Genomic DNA, 20,509 nt, shown 5'->3' with positions numbered 1-20,509 from the left:
ATAAAATGAAAGACATTTTAAGACTTTTTAAGGAATCGCAGACACCCTGGTTCACCATTCTCTGTGGAGGAATGCAAGAAAAACGAATTCAAGGTAACACAGTGTGATTAATTGATACATAAATCATCCATCTTGTTGGTCAAGTATTTATTTAAGACCTAAATGACCTGCAGACACCCTGATCTCACTTAACCATGTCAATGGTGTATATTGCCACTAATTTTAAAACTCGATTTTTCTTTTCACCTTGTCTGTACGTTTGCTATTTTTAATATTTTTTTTAAAAAACTTAATATCATTTAGTAATTTTTACTTTTTGTATCTTTTTTCTCTTCACTCTTTTCTATATCATGTTTTATATTGTATTGCTCTGTAAAGCTCTTTGAATTGTCCTTGTGTATGAAATGTGCTATATAAATAAAAGTCTTAGACTTTAATCAATAAACAGAAGTTTGACACAAAATGAATTCCCCTTAAACAGTGGTATTGATAACCTTGCCTTTACTGAATATTCTCTATATTTTCTCAGTAGCAGTATTCATTATTCCAAGTCACAGGTTCCACTGGTGTCACACTGCCTTACATGTTTTGTTTTTTTTAATTTTTATCTATTCAGTCAAATCTGAACAAACCAACAGTATTGTTATTGAAAGCCAACAAATCCACAGGCCCCTGGTAGTTAGTCTTTGACCCTTTGATAACTTCAAACCAAAGACCAACCGCTACCTCAGTTTTACTCCTGCAATTTTTATCTTATTAAATAAACCATTTTTATAAATGTATTATTAAAATATTTTAACAAGATTTGTATTTCCATTTTTTTAATTTTTGTACTACTTATTTTTGTATACATTTCATATTTCTATATTCTATTGTCCAAATAATGTTTGATTACTTGCCACTCTAACAAAAGAATTCCCCAGTTTGAGATCAATAAAGTTCTATCTAGCTATGTATCAAATCATTACAGTGTTATGTTGTGTTATGTTAGTATGACACAATTTCAGATTCCCTCCATTTTTCAAGATCTGGAGGGGATGCATTTTTCCCAGAATCTGAGGATCATTTGAGCAGCTGTGACGACCCCGACGTTTATCACGACAAGGTCATATTGTGGTACATTTGGCATTAGATCTTGAAACAGAACAAGATTACAGTTAACAATGACTTTCACACAAATGAATCAGAAGAATTTCAGTCAATGTGTGAAAACAGTTTTATTGTTGCCATAGTCAATGATTTTAAGACCAGTCAGAGGCAGCACCACCCCAGTCAGATGCCTGAGCAGTGGGGGCGGAGGACCAGTCTTCTGTGGCAGGCTGACTGCTCCAGTCCTCTGTAGAGGGGAGAAAAAAACAACATTTAACACTGTGTAGTGGAAACGAACACTTTTACATGTTCGCGTATTGAATATTCATGAAAGACTCACCAGAAAATACTTCACCTGTCTTTACAGCCGGAGCAGCTGTAACAGAGATAACGAGCAGGTTAGTGTCAAAGAACGAACATCAGATGGCAGCTGTGATCACGTTTGGTCGATCAACAGTTAACTCTTACCTGCGGGGAACTGCTGGATGGGCACAGATGGCACTGCAACACCCTCAGACCAGTCAGCAACTTCAGGCTGGGCGAACTCAGCTGCAGGAGCGCTCCATTCTCCCTGGAACTCCTCCTTTCCAACAGCTTTCTCAGCTGCAGCCTGCTCCTCCTTCTCAATCTGCGTTCAAGATACGTCCATTAGATCAGCTTCATACAGCAATCTAACCTATTGTGCATTTATCAAGGTGCGCTGCACGTGTCTTACCTCCTCGGGATCTCTGTAGAAGTACAGATCGGGCATGACCTCCCATGGGTGCTCCCTGGAGATGGTTCCCCTCATCCTGAGCACCTCCCTGGCCAACATCCACCACATCAGACCCACAGAGTGGTGACCCTGCAGCACAGTCACAGATTAGACACGGATAACACCAGTTAAACTGTATTATATCCTCCATGTTTCATCCACAGAGGCATTCTGTGGCGAGACCTCTACTTCCATCCCTGTGTGGTTCACAGAGAAGAGGTGAGAGGTCAGGCGTTTTTATTTAGCACACGTCCTACACCCCGCACCGCACAGACAGGACAGCGCCGGGCTCTAACGGTGTGCAGATGACTCAAGTATATTTAAATATAGGAATGACTGTCTAATTTCTTTCCCTGTAGGTCAACGAGGTAGGACATCCTAACCTCTACATTCAGTTTTTATTCATGCATTTCTTTGTAATTTCCTTCTTTATTTGAACATTTAACTATGTATTACACAAACATTTTGCAAATACATGACAGATTCTTTTGTTTCTTAGGTCTCACCTTGTTGTTGCAGGGGATGGAAATGTCCACGTATCTCAGTGGGGAGTCGGTGTTGCACAGGGCAATGGTTGGGATGTTGACGTAGGAAGCCTCAGTCAGTGGCTGATGGTCAGCACGAGGGTCTGTCACAATCAGGAGACGGGGCTCTCTGAAAGCTGCCTGGATCTGATTGGTGAAGGTACCAGGGGTGAACCGACCGTGGAAGGTGGTGGCGCCGGTGGCAGAGGCGAACTTCAGCACTGCTCTCTGAAGTAGTCAAAGAAAAGAGTCAAACTCAAGACCTCAACGAAACTGCTCATTATTTTTATTAGACAACTTGAACTGTGGCTCAGGTCACTATCAAACCCCAGTCATGGGACAGCAGTCCTCATGGTGTTAGCGAAAACCCGGCCCGCTCACTCTCGCACACTTCCGACACCTGAACACTGACGTCAGTGCCCGGCTTTAACAGTGTGCATATCATAGTGTGTGTACAGCCATGTAAAGCAGAGTGTTTACCTGTCCAGTGTTCCTGGAGGAGATGACACACACATCACCTGGGTTTTCAATGGCAACAATGGCCCTGGCAGCCAGCAGCAGCTTCTCCCAGGTCTTCTTCAGGTTAATGATGTACACACCTGGTGATTGAAGGGGAACCCCAGAGCATTAAGAGAAATCTTAACTTCATAGACATTTATAATTTGTTAAAGTATTACTATGGCGCAGAGAGCCCTGAAATGTTCTACTGTTTAAACTTTTAACATGTCAAAGGTTACAACAAATAGCGGCGCCATCTTTCACCACTCACCGTCGCTTTTTCTCTTGTAGACATACTGCTCCATCTGGAAGTCCAAGTTGGTGCCTCCCAGATGGGTTCCTGCTGCCAGGAACTTCAGCACATCCTCCTCCTTCATTTGAAGGACATCCAGACCTCCGGACATCGTGACCGCTTTCCCTGCGTTACGAGTGATGGGAGAGCTGGGAAAGAAAAGTGAATCAGAATCAGCTTTATTGGCCAAGTAAGTGTTAACACATAACAGGAATCTGACTCCAGTTTGTTACTCTAAATGTGCTCGAACAGAAATAGACAAAAGCCAAAAAACCAGGATAACAAAGCTGAACAAGGTAAATGAAAACACTGACTAATATGTACAGATAAATATAAAGTAGTAAATAAACAATTAAATTTGAAGACAGTAACACAAAAAGAACAAGTTAAACTCAAGACCTCAATGAAACTGCTGATTATTTTTAAGAGACAACTTGAACTGTGGCTCAGGTCACTATCAAACCCCAGTCATGGGACAGCAGTCCTCATGGTGTTAGCGAAAACCCGGCCCGCTCACTCTCGCACACTTCCGACACCTGAACACTGACGTCAGTGCCCGGCTTTAACAGTGTGCATATCAAAGTGTGTGTACAGCATATTAACAATCTCATGACACAACCAAAATCTTTCATGACTTAAATTTTTTCCTAATTCCATAACTTAACCAGGCCTGGAAAATCCGATTGTGAAATTCCATGACTTTTCCAGTTTTTCCACAACTATGAGAACCCCAAAGATTGGTGGAATAACTACAGAATTACTGATATCACAGGTTGCTTTATACACGAGTTAGTTGGACTTGACAGTATATAGACAGAGTACCTATATTTGTACTGACAGTGATTATAAAATGTTTACTGTACAAACTAGTGTTGTCAAAAATATAAATTTCAGTACATATTCTGGATATTTCACTACAGCCATTCAGCTATTCTGCTAATAACCAAGTCACTGTTGTCATGTTAAAGCCTTGTTCTAAACATCTGTAAATAAATATTTAAAATGTTATGGATGCACGATGCTGGATTTTTTGCCAATATCCTATTTATAACAATGCATTTGGCCAATAACTGATAGATACGCTTTCTCCCCACCTAGTTTTAGTTATCAAGTGTCTTAAGTGCAATGATCATCATATTACACATGCACTCTTAAAATACAAAAAAGCCACATTGGCTGGTTTTGGTAGTTCATTTTAAAGCCAATATTGGCAGATACTGATGATATGCCTATGTTATGGTGCATCATTCTGTAAACTGTGCCCTTCATGTCAATTTTGTTTTGAGTATCAGTATTTTAAGGAATTGTATTTAAGTTAGAAACTCCAGTAGCCTGACAGCACTTGTATAAACTACAGAACACATCATTTACATGTACAGTGAGGTACAGTACATGTTTGGTGTTACAGAGTTTATGACACTGGTAACCAGTCAGATGACGAAATCACTGGTCAAAACATCGTGGCAGGTCTGCGTCCTAATGTCGGCTCATAGTGTGCAAGACGTTTAAACTATAGACTTGATTATGATGCCTCAGACTGTTCAGACATTACAATATTTACTTCATTGATCAGGCTTCTTGCTAACAGCACTGAGACGTTAACAGAGCATCCGGGTTACAGACGCCGGTCTTTAAAAGCGTAAAACGCTGCAACCCAAGTGACCGCCCGCTACATTTTACATTTACGTATCTAAGTGCAACATTTATGGCTGTATTTAATTTAATAAGCCGTGACTACGATATCTTGACAAGTACTTTAACTCAGGCGCTACGGGAACACTACGATGAGCGCGTGTCACAGGCTAGCGAGTTAGCTCTCGTGATTAGCATCATCTGTTTTAGGCTAATTTAAGTCAATAAAAACGCGGCAGCTGGCGGTTGACTCGCCCTGTGAGGAGATTTATGGCCAGACTATCTTTACTTCGTCGTTTCTGTGTCTTTTAAACGTTTAAAACCAAAATATGAGAGTTAAAAACTCACCACGAAACAACGCCGTATGGAAATCTGACCACACGGTGAAAAAGAGGGCGCTGGGAGGAAATGACGCACTATAAATACCGACGGTAGCAAGCCTGTGATTGGCTGGTTTTGTCAAAGGGCGGATATAGTTTTTTTAAACTGTCTTTATTGAATACATGCTCATATACAAATATACAGACGGATAAATAATCTATGGGGATATATTTGTCTCAATACGATTTGTGATCGACAATCTGTGTGTAAATGTGTAATCTGTAAATATAAAATAACCTCCACATTATAAAACAGATCTGCAAATATAAAAATAAAATCCAAAAAATAAAAAATGTGTGCATAAAATGTAAATCTACCGATGTAGAATTAAGACTCAAAATAAAAACTGGGTTCACAAATATCTGTTTGAAAATTGTCAATGTTAGAAAGATATATACAATATGTTTATTTAATTTACTTTAATTTCATTTCATTCAATTTTATTTAAATTTATTTAATTTAATTTATTTTGTTTTATTTATTCAATTAAATCTATTTACAGATATTTTCTTTTTATTTGTAGAATTTGTTCGTGTATTGCAAATAGTTTTTAAATTTGCAAAATAGTTTTTTGAGTTTAAAAATCTTATTTTTTATTTTTATTTTTTGTTATGTTTATTTGTGGAAGGTGTTTTACATTTACAGATTACACAGTATCACAGATTCTCCATCTGTTCACAGAATGTCATATTAAGACTAATTAATCTCCTTACAAAACAAATAAATGAATAAATACATTTTATAATGCCAGAGTCTGTGTTCTATACATCACATTATTATTCAAAGGTCCTTAATGTTTTTAACATAAGGTTAGATGGTACTATATTGATTGAATTCATCAATAAAGTGCAGGAAAATTGGCTTGTTTTTTGACACTTTTTTTTTTTTTCTTTACAAATTTCATATAATAAACAGCTGTATGACACACAGCATCTGGACTAAAATATAGCATTACATCCAACATATTTATTTCCCCAGGGGCAGATGTAGCTCTGTGTACCCGCCTTTGGGTGGTAGTGTATGCTACCTGCAGTGGAGAAGGCAGCAGAGGTAACTACAGGTTGGACCTCTGGTCGGATGAGTATCCCATATTAAGACAGTGGAGATGGAAAGACCATATTAAGACAATGCTGAGACGCTGACTTCTCGGTGAAGGACTGACCCATGTTGCAACTATATTTGCGAGAGATAAAGAGTTCCAGGCAAAGGTAACATGATATGTACACAATGTCACAACGGGTTGAGAAATAATTTCAATAAAACGTGTCTTATGTGCAGAAAGCATTGTGATTCTGAAAGGACAGATATATATAAAGACATTAATAAGGCAGTCATGGAGGGAGACTGAACACACACACACACACACACACACACACACAGGCAGGTTCAGGATCACTGGTTATAATGTGTTGACCCAAAACTAGGTTTGGGTGAAAGTCAAGGACATCAGAGGCGATGGGTCTTACAAATAAGGCTATACAAAGGATGAGAAGGGTGGTGGGTCAGGAGTGGGAATAACATGTTTTTGAAGTTGTTTTCTGGGAAAATTCTGGGATGTCCACACATACAGTCAGTATGGTCGAGCATATGCTCACTTGTGGCACAGATGACACATATACTGTTTAAGTTTAAAGGCTTTCTAGGTTTATGTATCTGATGAACTGCAAACACAATATTGAGAGTAATGTCAGACACATTCTTACCCCTATTGTTACTCTATAAGGCACTGGTTCACTTTATATCTGGTATATTTTGAATTTTTTGACTGATATTTAGCACTATATTGTTTAAAGACTGGGCCCAGTGTGTGACCCTGACCCTGGGGGCCCACTGGTTGTTACTGTATTTTGCGCTGCTGTAACAAAGCATTCTCTGGCGCAAGAATGTCCTTTGAGATAAATAAAGTTCTACTGAACTGAACTGAATTGAATACAGTTTAAAACGTTGCACAGACTCCAAGTTATTCCTGGGAATAGTTACACATGCAGGTTTATAATCAGTAATTCGACACATTCTTACTGGTCGTGCAGTCAACTTTACCGTAAAAGCATCTTTCACTGTTTCTCATTGGCTTTTGGGAAACGCTGAGACCTTGATCCACTGATCCAGTAATTGCCATCATTGGAGCAGCATGCTCATCTGTTGCCAGTAAGTATGATAACATGGTAGTTGTGTTTGTCATGGTGTCTACCAAAAAGTTGGCAGTGTGTAAAATGGACTCTGCACCCATGTATGATTTGAAGTTGAGAGACATGGCAAACACATGACATGTAGAGAGACTGTGATTTTATAATGGAGATAGAAGAGGTGTGTTTGATCAGATCCAGGTTTTTATTTTTCAGGATGACTAATGTTTTGTGCCCAGTGTAAAACAATCTGCTGCGTTTATTCCTTTCCTCTCTATGGATATACACCTTTGCAGGGGCGGATCTAGAGAACTATTCAAAGGGTGGCAAGACGGTGGCAGGTGTGTGTAACAGGGTCAATGATACAGCAGTAATATGTGTCAAATGTACATTTGTAATATTATATATTATAATTACACAACATTTGTTTCAGTTGTTATTACCTGACACACTAAGGCCTCCATAGTCAATATGTGAAACATTTAATTCTCAGTTTCTGTATCCCTGTGTCCTTTGGGGGTCCTGCCTTACCTCTCCCCTTTTGCGGTTGTACTCCATGGGAGAAGTAGTCATTTCTGTGTTTAATGCCAGAAACCAACGAAAAAGGCGTCATTTTACGTTGGCATGATATGTAGTCGGTTGCTGTTATAGTTTAACGGCCCTTGGCGTCGTCAGGGAAAACACGACAGGACAAGGACGAAAGTTAAGGTGGCGAAAGTCCGCGTGGGGCGGGTGGGTCAAAGAAACCATGACTTTCACCCAAAAGAGTGGTGTTCATGTCCCGTAAGATTCTAAAGCCAAACCCTGTTCTTTTTTCCTAAACCCAACCACGTGTTTTTGTTGTTGAAGGAAAAAAAAGGCGTTGTAAAATTGTAGTGCATTTATTTTGAAAGAGACTGTATGTAAACGTTACATTTCCTGTGAAAACAGAAGTGTGTTTTGAAAGAAGACAATGCATGTAACAGAAGTTGGCACGTGTCCCAGAACATCAACAACCAACGCACCCAGGGTACCTTGCACGTCGTATGTGGACGTGGAAAGTCAATGAGCAAACGTCAATATGCAACGAGGTCGGAGTGAGCGTGTTTTTTTGGACAGCGACCCTCCAGTTGGGAACCACTGATCTAGGATGTGCTGTGCCAATTTAATGTCCTGTTTTAAATTTCTTTCCTTTTTATTCTTACCCCTGCCATCCTCTCAAAAATAATAAACACATATTTAAGAAATGTGAGGAAAGAGTCTATGAAGTTAATATAACATATATTTCTCTAAATATCTGAATGATTAACCTAAATACTTCAGCTCTCCCTGAACATATACTGTCTTCCTTTACAGTCCAACACTCCTTGCCCTTATTTCCTATCTGTTGTTATGTCACCTCGGCCCCTCTGCTGCTTATCTCTGTCTCAGAGTGCTGCGATAAGTCTTTGGCCTTCGTGTTCTGGCGTCCTCTGGGAAATGCTTTGTAATATGTCTCTCTAATCTCCTGTTTGGAATAGTTTTATACCACACCTGGACATGTCCCACAGAGTCAGACAGTGTTTTACAACCTGTGCAATTAATGAATAAAGTAATAAAGTACAAACCATGCACGCACATGAACTTTTTTATTATTGTTCATTGAAGGTTTTTATATAATGAGCTGGCAAATTCCTCTTGTTTCAAAAAGGGAAATTAATGAGGGGAGAAGCAAACAAACCAAATGAAAAATGTAATAACAATAGTACATTTTTTAAAGAAGGCACTTGACCTTGAGTTTCAGAAGAGGACTTTTATTTTTAAGCAAGTAGCTATCCATTCTGGTATTGGTGCCTTTAATTTAGTAAAGAATTCAATTCCAACCACTGCTATCTAAATGTATAAATGTGGCCACAGGAAAGAAACAAGTGAAGAATTTGTGGACGCATTATGAATAAACCTTTCAATGAAGTAATAATAAAAAAGTTCAAGGACATGCGCAATATGTACTTTATTACTTTACTCATTAAGTGGACAGGTTGTAAAACAAAGGCCGTCTACGTGAGACTTCAGGCATTAAATTAATTTATCTATGAATAAGGCCATTAACATGTCTTAAATGAATCTTTCAAAAGTCTTAAACATGCAAGGACACGGGGAAGAAGGATTTTATGAATCGTTTTCTTTCTGATGTTGCATCGTGTAATCTCAAAATAACTGGTAATATCCATTATTAAAACAATTTAACGTCACATATGTAAGGATAGAGGAACCAGCGACACTCGATACATTTGCAACATCCAATCAAAAAAAATTTAACCTTTTCTAAAATGTTATGAATTTTTCCAGCATTTGAGGTAGATCTTAAAGTAACTTTATTGTAAAGTTGGTACATATCTACGAATCTATGTATCTATCTATCTATCTATGTATCTACGTATCTACCTATGTACATGTCTACCTATCTACGCATTTACGAATCTATGGATCTACTGTACGAATCTACCTATGTATCTACGAATCTACATATCTCCATGTCTACGTATCTACCTATATATGAATCTACCTATCTACATATATACATGTCTACCAATCTATGTATCTACATATCTATGCATTTACCTATCTATGAATCTACCTATTTATATATCTACATATCTATAAATCTACCTATCTATAAATCTACCTATCTACATGTCTACCAATCTATGTATCTACGTATCTATGCATTTACCTATCTATAAATCTACCTATCTACATATCTACATGTCTACCAACATACCTACAGAATAAAGTTTAGAATAATGCATGCACATTTTATTTCTGATTCTGCACACAAGTAGGACACAGATAAAACGGTTGGCTGAACCAAGCTAAATATTTAACTCTGCCGAATCACGGTGACCCCTGTACAGCCTCGGCCAAGAAGTTAGTGTGTCATGAGACACAGCTGCCATATCTGCTCTACAGCGTCTCAGAGGTCAGCCAGAGTTCAGGCACTCATGTGAGCCTGTAACTTTACACTGACAAAATAAAGATTAATGTTCCACATGTATACTGCACTGAGCTTTATTTTATTCAACATCATTAAAAAGGCAGAACAACACAGGTTAAGGTAAACATATATTAAATATCAAGGCAAAAATCTTTCAAGGCAGATAAACTGAGTTAATACTACGAGCACATATTTTGTTTTACAAAAAATGTCAGAATATAAATAACACTGTTATTGGAGAGGCATTTAAGAGCCTCTCCAGGATTTAATCTGTGCATGAGACAGAAGTGCAGGGGTTAAAGTGCATTACAGAAGTCTGATCTGGGACACTGTCTTGAGAAATAGTAGATATCATCACTGCAGTCTTTCTTTGAGAGAACACAACCATGAAAAACCAGAGGCACAGAAATTCTAACTGAGGCGTTTCTAAAACGTCCTCGTACACATTAAGGATCAAAATCTTTTTACATCTTAATGTGCGACATGAAGCATCACAGCGTACCTGGGTTATTCTTTAAATGTGTTCTCCATAGTTACGAAGCACTGGACCAAAAAGCTGCTTCCTGAACTTCAGCCACGAGCCAGCAAAGCACATTTCATGGAGCAAAGTCTCCTCGTCTCTCTTTTAATGCGCGTTATGTCATTTAGACAACAAGAGTACATCGTCTCCATTCTTGAGCATGCAACTCTTGTTGCTGTGAAATGTTCTGAGTCTTGAAAACACCGTCAGGCGCATCTCCACTGTAGCAGCTCCTTCCTGTTCACATCCCTGTCGTCACTCTGTCACTTGACTTTTTTATCTCATCTGTCTTTCGTTCACAAGCTTCTTGTCCAACTTTTCTCTTCAGGACTTGAGTCCAAAGCGAGCCATCATCTCCTCATACACTGTCCACGCCATGGCGGCCATCATGGTCCTCCTCAGCGCCCGTGGAACCGCCCCTCTGAAGAAGCCCTGGAGTCTTTGTTCCTGAAACAGAGAAGATGATGGAGGACAGGCGTCAGATATAATCAGTAGCAGTATCATGCAGACGTGACTGTACAGTTGAAAGACAGTCTGTTCAACTGCAACTAAAGTTTGACATCCTGAACATGGAGATAATAAAGAGTGAGGCAGTTACCATGTAGATGTTTCTGACAGCCTCGAGTGTCCTCAGCTGTGGATTCACTTGGACGTGTGTTTTGACCACATCAGCAGGCTGCGTGATCAGGGAGGCCAGTATACCCGCCAGGATCCCACAGCTGAAGTTAGCCAGCGGGGCCGAAGCAGACGTGCTGATTTCTTGAGGGGAGAAAGACAACAAGTAAATATTTTATTCAAATAGACATTTAAAAACAACTACCTTGAAAAATAGAGCCTAAGCAAGACCCACATTTTTTTGTGTCTTTCAATTGTGACTTTTTTTTTGCTGCTGGTTACTACTGAATGACCTCTGGGTGTGAGCTTACCTTTTGGCAGCGAGGCCTTGGCCTGGCTGTAGAACATGACGTAGATACCAGAGAAGGGAACGTCTCGGAGGAGAGTGGCCATCAGGCCGGAGAACAGAGCTGCAGGACCTTCAGTTCGACACACACTGCGCAGAGCTCCAGCCACACTCCCATAACTGTACTTGCCACACTGAAACACAAAAATATACACACATGTAATTCAGTTTAATACAGGCGTAACACACCTGTCTACATACGGTCAGCACAGAAAACTGAAAACACATTTTTATGGCATTTTGATGTTTGTACTGATTTATACTGTAAAAACTTGACAGTTACCTCAAAGCGTGTTTTGATGACAGTGACCGGCAGCATGAAGACCCCCGCCACAGTCCGGGCCCCGCCTCCCAGCAGCACGGCCTGCACGGCGCCCGGGCTGCTGTCCTGGAAGAAGTGCTGCTTCAGAGAGTAGTAGGTGCTGAAGTAGAGCCCCACTCCTGGGATGGTCCGAGCAAAGGACTGGAGGAGCGGGTGGATGAGAGGGCGGAGTCAGGACATGGAAAATCTGACAGTGATGAATTTGTGAGCATGTTTTCAAACACACAAAAGGACACAGGGGTCGACAGCATGAAGATGGTCTCACCGGTGAAACTCCTTTCCACAGTCCCAGCAGCCTCTCTGTCCGCACCACGCTCAGGACGACCGCCATCATCCCCACTCTGCCCGAACTGAAAGGAAAGAAGTCATCAATAGTAAATGGCTTTCACGTGAGGCCAACATGCTGCATGTCTGATTCTACTGAGGTAAAACTTCCTATCATGTTCGTCCAGTCAATGAAGCAGTTTTTGGAGGTCATAAGGCACGAAAACATGTGGTGTAAGCTGATATGATAACTGTGCATGTGTGTGTGTGTACACAGACTCACCCAGGCTGCACGCCACTCTGCAGAGTCTGCAGACGAGTCTTAACCAGGTCAAGAGGCTGGAAGAGCAGCGTGGAGCAGGTCCCGCTGAAAGAGCCACACATGAAGGCTTTGATGGCCGGGTGAGCCTGAGGGGAGACGCAAGGGGAGGATACGAAGGAAGAGGAAGAGAGGGAGGGTACAAAGAAAGACAGAGGTGTAAGGAAGAAGGAAGAGAAGGTTGGCAGAGAGCAAAGAGAGAGATGACGTTACATAACATCAGCTAATAAACATTTGACGTACATTGATGGTGCTCAATTGCCTGCAGGGATTACAATGCCATTTACACTGGATTACAGCCCTCTCACTCAATACTGAATCAATTTCAAAAATTGTTGCTCCCATCCGTCACGTAGACATTCAACACTTTATCACCTATAGTAGTTATGGAAGTAATATTCGTCATGGTACTATTGGCGGCTGTAGTAGTAACTGTAGTAAGAAGACCTATGACCAGTAAATGTTTTAATGTCCTCGTGTTACATGAATCCCTCAATTTTTGGTTATTTGAGGGTGTGTTTTCTTTAAACGATGAGGTTTTTTATTTTACATTAAAAAAGTTCTTAATTGGTATGTTAGTTTCTAGAAGTTATGTTGGGTCAAAAATAACCAGCACAGCTTTGAAGCGTGTATTTTTACAGCGCAGGTTAACCAAGCCTTTTGATTTATTTATTTATTTTCCTGGGCTTGACACTAAAATTAACTCTGCCTCATCCTACAATCTGCAGCTCTGCAACCTGCCTGCATGACCGCTCAGAGAAAGGAGGTCGTCAGTGTGTCAGACTGGTGTCATCGGTCAGACAGGATGCCCTGACCTCGAGACAGTAATAAAGGCACAACGACAAAAGCAGAGCTGCAATGATTAATCGATCAGTTATCAACTATTATATAAAGAGGCCAGCTAAGATGATAATCGATTAATCGAGACAAAAAAATTGAAATTCTTTGATTCTTAAATGTCGTCACTTTGGGCTCTGGGAAACACCGATCGACACTTTCCTGACATTTTATAGACCAAACAACTGACCGATTAACCAAGAAAAAGTTAATCAAACATGGAAATAATTGTTGGCTGCAGCTCTGGATAAGACTGATCTCACTGCTCAAACTGTAAAACGATAAAATAAAACCTCACAGTGATGATTAATATCAGGTAAAACTCACCAGTGACAGCTCCATAGTTCCTCAGGATATTCCTCAGTGACACAGTATATTATGCTTTCCCTCCTCTTGTCGCTCTGTCACTCTGCTGCTGTCCACTCAAACGTCTGCACACCTAAAGAGAGTTAAAATGCAAAGTGGACTTTCAGTCAAACAGCCCAGTCTTGAAGGAGCATGTGCACAGTGCTGCTGTCTCCGTCAGGCTGTGGATGATTACACCCACACAGCAGTATTTAGCATCCACAGGTCACATGACTGACACAGCGTTTCCCATTTGTGAGCACCCGACACACACAGCTACTCATTAACTAACCAGAGATCAGCACGCGACATATTAGGATGAAACTGGTGCATGACACTCTGCTGCATGATTCATACGTGACTGTGGCCTGGAGCTGGAGATGGATTCAGCACAGAGGGGATTAAAGTCTGGTGACACCAGGTGTTGCCTTGGTTTGTGGTCACACACATAGAGTTTAAATTATAATTTAGTTAGACTCCATGAAGAAGCACACGTGTATTCTGCTGCAATCACACAGGTACATAAATGTGTCAGTAGATAACATCAATTACCTAACAACATAATAACACCAATATCACTTGAAAGTCTGGAGATTACTGATGCCAAGATATAACTTAGAAAAGTGCCATTAAACGTTACTTCCTGTTGAGGCAGCGGCTAAAAATCCAACTCGTAGTAGCAACAGATCAGATTGATTTTATAGCACAGAGTACAGTTATTCTCAGAAAATGTTCACAAGACAATTACAAATGTTCTTTTCAGTATATATAAGTGTACACAGCATCATTTATTTTATTTTAAATACACTTCTAAGTACCGTGCTGTGACAATTTGTGAAGCACAAGGCAAATAATCCTTTATTCTCTGTACGTTCATCGAATCACCATGAACCCGGTGCACCTGTACATTACATAACTACCATATTCATACACTGTGTTTACTGCATCGTACTTTATTGCACCAATATTATTCTTTTATCAGTATGAGCATGTGTTGTGGAAGAAGAAAATCATTTGAAGTCCAGTTATGTGACTGATTCAGAAAGATTTTATTCACGGTGCAGTTGAGACAGAAGTTCACAACAAGGCTGCAGAATTCTGTCTGAAGATCAACATCAACGTCAGCCTAAAACAATGAGCTGTGGGCTCATCAAGACGTCTGAGTGACAACAATTAACAGCTAATTAACAATACAATCTGATTCAATCTGCTGTAACACCTTCAAAACCTTAAAGAGTGTCTTCCTGGGTGAAAAGTTAAATATTTACACACTGAGTTCTGTTAATCAATGTTAAATAGTTTGTCTCAGCCAGAGAAAATGTCAAACTGAACAGCAGTGGTGGGAAAAACTGATACAGCACAGTATCGCGATATTTGGTGTTGAAATATCGTACACACAGATGCCAAGTATCGATCTGTTTTATTAAATGAATGACTAATATTGCAGTTAAACTTTTGGTAGCCGACTATGCTAATAAAATCAACTGTTTTTTTCAGATGTATTCGCTGCAATAAAAATGATTTGCTGTGAGATGAACGGACTAAAAACTTTATTTTATTAGATAAAATCAGAGTTGACAAAGTTCTGGAGTGGCAGTAACATTTGCAGTTGAAAATAAGTAATAAATTGCATTATGTGTTATTGCAATACTCAGCATATTGCAAAACATTTAAAATATCAGTAATATTGTATCATAAAATATTGTGATAATATTGTATTGTGATGCCTCTGTTGATTCCTGCCCCTGCAGGAGCTTTTTATATCATTTATCAGTGTGTACGGTTTACCTTGGATTGACCCTATCTTCGTTTTCATGCACCCTTTTTTTGCATTATATTTACGATCGCAGCGGTATATCATGATATGAAAGTTGACAGTTATCATACTGAGTACATTTTATTATCTACGATATTGAAAAAAGAGCATGAGACAGAGAATCTCAGCTTTATTTTAGATATTTTCAAAAGGGAAACTTTTTAAAACTACTTCCATTTAAAAAAAATAGTTTCAAGTTTGAATTATAGCAATAAAAAGTTTGTTTAACCCAAAATAACCTTTTGATTTTCATTCCCCTTACAGACTTATAATAGTAATAATAATGATAATAATAATAATACCGTGAAGTGCAGTGTACTTTGCATAAATATTATCATATTCATTATTATATGATTAATTGTACATCTTATTTTTGCATGTTTGCACATCAGGTCAGCCGAGTCAGTGATCACTTTTCACTCCCTTCTTAAAACATACTTTTATTAGTGAGACTTTCCTGATTTTACTCGAGTTACAAATTCATTTATATTGTTTTTATACACTAAAGTGTTTTTATCAGTTCTTTGAAAAGTTGTTGTTTTCATTTCCTTATTGACATGTAAAGCATTTTGTGACTGTTTTGAAAGGTGCTTTATAAATATTTATTATTATTAATGTAGGCTATTATACATGCATTATAAAGTGCACAGCTTTCCTTGCATTTTTACATTATATTATTTTTTAATTTACTACATTTTGTTACCTACTCTGAATGCCTCTGCAAATTGCCCCATGAGGACAAAGTTTTTTGAACTAAATTAAACTCAAAGATCAGGTGTGCTGTATTTTCTTGCTCATCATGATATAATTATTAATATTTTTATGAGGCAACTGAAATGTTACACCGTGTTATAATCTACATGTGGTGCCAGATTTATCACTTTATATCAAATAAACCGCGTAAAAATAGCCAACTTCCGGTGTGTTCTGTAGCTTACCTGTTCAAATGTTCTGCAGTGTCGCAGAGAGATGTCACAGGTCTGACGCCGCAGTGTAATCCATGAAAAACAGTTCAATAAACGAAAAGGACACAGAGAGTAAAACACGGAGAGTAAAACACGGAGAGGTTGCTGGACAGAGACGTCCCCAAGAGGTGTCCTCTCCTTCTTCTTCGTCGACCTCAAATACAGTAGCTGGCGCACAGTGTTAATTTGTCGCAGTCAAGTTCTCTCTTCTTCTACGGCTCGTAAACTAACACCAGCAAAGTTAAATGTCACCGTGAATCCTTCAGACTGTCTGTAACACCGAGACACACCTGAACTGCAGCTCTTTACCGGAGCTCTGTGACATTAAACATGAAAACTAAACATCTTCATCACAACGTTAAACCGGCCGGTTCCTGCTTTTGATGACGCGCTGTGTCGTAACTAAGAAAGCGCCGCCCATAAAGAAGCCACTGGCTTCTGATTGGTTAAACAAATTACCGTAATGTGAGTATTAGAAGGTCACCATTTAATTAAGGTAATATAAGCGCATGTTCATCTTTTAACTTCTCAAAACTTAAACATTTAATCAGTGGAATATAAAACTACACTGACGAGATGAACATATTGGAATTCTGACACTGAAGAACTTTAAAATATCGCGGACATCTTAAACTGCTGCGTTTGGTAGCCACTTTATGCACCATTTCTACCGTATTCACTGGTGTAGAAAGTATTACAATTCTTTACTAAAAATCAAAATACCACAAAAAATTATCCAGTCATTACAAGTAAAAGACAATATTTACAGAGCTAAAAGTACATATCAGTAAAATAAACTTAAAGTAAAATAAATAAATGAGTAAGTACACAAAAAGAAAATTAAAAAAATAATCCTGTAATATTTTATTCAGATATATTAATCCGTTTTTTGCATTACATGAACTTATTAAGAGTAAATGAAATTGACAATAGCAGTTAGGACAGCAAAAATCAAGAGACGTAAGGATAGGAGAAAATTATTAATGCTTAATGTGTATGTGTATAAATATTATTGTAATATTATTATTATTGGCAGTAGTGCTTTAATGTGTACATTTTATATGAAAACATTATCAGTCATTTTAATAAATTATTATTGTTATTATGCTTTGATATCTAGCTATGTATTGTCATCAAATATTACTAGTTTTTAAATATATGAGAATAATAATAGTGATTAATTAATTAATTATGATTTAATGTCTGTTTTGTATATAAATATTACAAGTTACTTTAATATATTATTATTATTATTATTATTTAATGATTTAATGTCTAGTTATGTTTTGTATGTGATCTTTATTTTTTAATTTTATTTTTCAATTATTTTTTAATTTTTTTTAAAGTTATGTTTAATATTGATAAATAACCAGAAACTAGAGTCAAATAACTGTAGTGGAGTAAACAGAAAATAAAATACTGAGGCACCTCATAATTATAGTAACGTACAGTGCTTCAGTAAATGCACCGTTACTTCCCAACACTGAGTATATTAAAGACATTTAAATCACAACTGTGTTTCTACAAACAGGAAAAATAACTTTTTAACTCGTCGTGTTTCGTCACGTGATGAATCAAAGAGTTTAACTGAAGGCTGTCTGATAACAGATTCATGCAGGAGGATAAAGTATAATAAATAAATAAATAAGTTCTCACCTAAACGTCTCCATCCTTGTTTACTGAGTTTGACTCAGTTTATGGTGAAACCGGTTCAGACCAGGTCCAGACCTGCTGCTGCCCTGGTGGTCTCTGATGGTCTCTGGTGGAGGACCTGAGCGCCCCCTGCTGGTGGAGACACAGCATGTCATAAACAACTACAGCAGCCTCAGAGGAGGTTCAGACTGCAAACATGACTTTACTCATTCAATTAAGTAAGTAAGTACTGATTTATAAACCTCTGAAAATCAGGTCTGGAATGTAACTAAGTACATTTACTCAAGTACGATACTTAAGTATAAATTCAAGGTACTTTATTTGTGTGTTTCCATCTTGTGCTACTTTAAACTACCCAACAGTAAATAAATCAGTTAAATTGAGCACAACTTTAAACATGTACAGCAGAATAATGTGACACACACATTACTGCAGCGGCGACATTAATCCAATAACATCAGGTAGAAAAGGAAAATAATTACAGGGAACATTTTACTGCACATTCAGTACTTTTATTTTTCAGTAATTTTAACTACATTTTTCTTATGGCACTCACATATTTTGACGTTAGGGGGGATATTACTTTATGTGCATACTTAAACATCAAATTTCTGAAGTCTTGTAATAGAAAAAATAATTGTCATAATATAAGTAATGAACTGGGTAACTTTCATGGGCTCTATTATATAATATTTTACCTAATTCACCTGTAGTGTCTAATTATTGTGTCTAGAAATTAGTATTTTTTCAGAGTATAAGAAAAAAAGATTTTGCTTCTCATACTCTGAGCCAGAAATCTTCAGTCCACTTCACTTAATTAGTTAGATATTGGATTATTAATTAGATGATGTGTCATTGGCATATTCACACAAAGCATTTGAAAAAATTGTGACACACAAAAAAAAATAAAAATCAGTGTCTTAACGTAAGTAACCAACTGAGGAAGTTTCATAATGTCTATTAGTTACCTTTTTTTTTACCCAATTTACTTGTAGGGTTTATTTTTGTCTACAAACACGGCATTTTACAATATACATCTATAAAGGTAATTTTCTCAAAATTAGTTTTTCTCATACTCTGAGTCAGAAATCTTTACTTCAGTGGCACTTAACATACACCAGACTTTTCAGTTTTACTCCTGTCTATAATCATATATATTATATGAAGGTTTTTACTGAGGGGTTTCTCCATATTTCATCTATAGCCTGATTTATAGAAGATTTTATTCCTAAAAACATGAAGAAAATATTTTTTTTATGTCTGTTGACAGTATTTTCTGATTTATGAAGTGATATGAGAAAAAAACTTGACTCTTAACATATCAACCAAAGGAAACAAAAATTTCAAACCTGACTTAAACTAATGTTCAGATATCTGTTCTGGAAATGTAAATCAGCTCATATTTAATTAGATAATGTTTAATTTGTCTGGTCTCGAAACCGGGGGCATGCTGAGTGACATCTACTGTAGGTGATACACTGACTATGGATAAATATGTCACACAACCTCGCCACAAAAAATCCAAACTATCCTTTTAATGAAGGTTTTGAACGCAGGACTTTTACTTGTAGTGGAGTATTTCCAGAGTGTGGTATTGGTACGTTTACTAAGTAAAGGATCCAAAAACTACTTCCACCACTACTGAAAAACATAAACATCTAGTGCTGCTGCTGTATGAGATTTTCATGGTATAACTGTCTCAAAAAAATATCATGGCTTCACTGTATTATTATTACTACCAGTCTGAATATTTTTTTATGATTTAAACTTGAAGCTTTTTTTCTGTGTGTAAAAAGCCTCCCTTTTGACAATAACTAAAATAAAGTTATTTTCCGACCAGTTGCTTTTTTTCTTTTCAGTATTGTAGATGAGCAGATGTAAACGTTACGTTAAACGTTGACGTTCATACCACAGTACACCTTGAAACCAGTATACTGCTGCAACCCTATAAACCAGTGGTTTCCAACTGGTGTGTCTCAGTCCAAAGTGGGTCGTGGGTCCATCTTGAATGGACCACAGGTGACTCCTAAACATGTCAGGGTTGTAAAAACACACTTTATTGCGAAGTACAGTTAATTCCAGGCAGAAGCTTTTATTTTGAAGTGCTGTTTCCTGTTGTAGAGGGAGTGAATAACAGACAGCTACTGAACAGAGACACTGACTGTATTAAACACCTGAGACCAAATCTGGACCAGGTGGGAGCCACTGATATAAAACATCAGTATGAGAGGACAATGAAGACACAGGAAGTCGACACG

At 38.0% G+C, this 20,509-nt stretch overlaps 2 protein-coding genes and 2 non-coding genes across 5 annotated transcripts; all 4 read right to left on the bottom strand.

Annotated features, from left to right (window-relative positions):
- Positions 1-1,198: 1,198 nt before the first annotated feature.
- rpsa (ribosomal protein SA) lies at positions 1,199-5,219 on the bottom strand. The gene is made up of 8 exons (XM_050069251.1): positions 5,138-5,219; positions 3,137-3,306; positions 2,848-2,966; positions 2,350-2,595; positions 1,805-1,933; positions 1,558-1,717; positions 1,445-1,465; positions 1,199-1,336 (listed from the first exon to the last, which is right to left on the bottom strand). Exons 2-8 carry the CDS (start codon positions 3,267-3,269, stop codon positions 1,242-1,244), a joined length of 903 nt encoding a protein of 300 aa, XP_049925208.1. The 5' UTR covers positions 3,270-3,306; positions 5,138-5,219; the 3' UTR covers positions 1,199-1,241.
- On the bottom strand, positions 2,669-2,808 carry LOC126406212 (small nucleolar RNA SNORA62/SNORA6 family). The gene has a single exon (XR_007571678.1). It is a non-coding gene; the product is annotated as a small nucleolar RNA SNORA62/SNORA6 family (small nucleolar RNA).
- On the bottom strand, positions 3,595-3,734 carry LOC126406211 (small nucleolar RNA SNORA62/SNORA6 family). The gene has a single exon (XR_007571677.1). It is a non-coding gene; the product is annotated as a small nucleolar RNA SNORA62/SNORA6 family (small nucleolar RNA).
- Positions 5,220-10,307: 5,088 nt separating the features above from the next.
- LOC126405496 (mitochondrial glycine transporter A-like) lies at positions 10,308-18,278 on the bottom strand. Of its 2 annotated transcripts, none has more exons than XM_050069255.1 (8): positions 18,255-18,278; positions 13,800-13,911; positions 12,600-12,724; positions 12,318-12,402; positions 12,014-12,193; positions 11,696-11,864; positions 11,368-11,528; positions 10,308-11,216 (listed from the first exon to the last, which is right to left on the bottom strand). In XM_050069255.1, the coding sequence occupies exons 2-8, from the start codon at positions 13,812-13,814 to the stop codon at positions 11,094-11,096; spliced, it is 858 nt and encodes a 285-aa protein (XP_049925212.1). In that variant the 5' UTR covers positions 13,815-13,911; positions 18,255-18,278; the 3' UTR covers positions 10,308-11,093. The 2 variants fall into 2 exon arrangements, with proteins under 2 accessions (XP_049925212.1, XP_049925211.1); XM_050069254.1 differs by lacking the exon at positions 18,255-18,278 and adding an exon at positions 16,572-16,962.
- Between the last annotated feature and the right edge of the window lie 2,231 nt (positions 18,279-20,509).

The sequence above is a fragment of the Epinephelus moara genome, chromosome 18 (genome assembly GCF_006386435.1).
Source record: "Epinephelus moara isolate mb chromosome 18, YSFRI_EMoa_1.0, whole genome shotgun sequence".
Lineage (NCBI taxonomy): Eukaryota > Metazoa > Chordata > Actinopteri > Perciformes > Serranidae > Epinephelus > Epinephelus moara.
This window is presented reverse-complemented; position numbering and strand designations above follow the sequence as displayed.

Excerpts from the sequence above, each read along its gene's own strand:
- rpsa (XM_050069251.1), bottom strand. The coding sequence starts at position 3,269 with ATGTCCGGAGGTCTGGATGTCCTTCAAATGAAGGAGGAGGATGTGCTG. Across the intron at positions 1,718-1,804 it reads TCTACAGAGATCCCGAGGAG|ATTGAGAAGGAGGAGCAGGC; the intron begins GTAAGACACGTG and ends TCTTGAACGCAG. Across the intron at positions 1,337-1,444 it reads TGCTCCGGCTGTAAAGACAG|AGGACTGGAGCAGTCAGCCT; the intron begins GTGAAGTATTTT and ends TCCCCTCTACAG.
- LOC126405496 (XM_050069255.1), bottom strand. Across the intron at positions 12,194-12,317 it reads TGTGGAAAGGAGTTTCACCG|TCCTTTGCTCGGACCATCCC; the intron begins GTGAGACCATCT and ends CCGCTCCTCCAG. Across the intron at positions 11,865-12,013 it reads TCATCAAAACACGCTTTGAG|TGTGGCAAGTACAGTTATGG; the intron begins GTAACTGTCAAG and ends TTTGTGTTTCAG.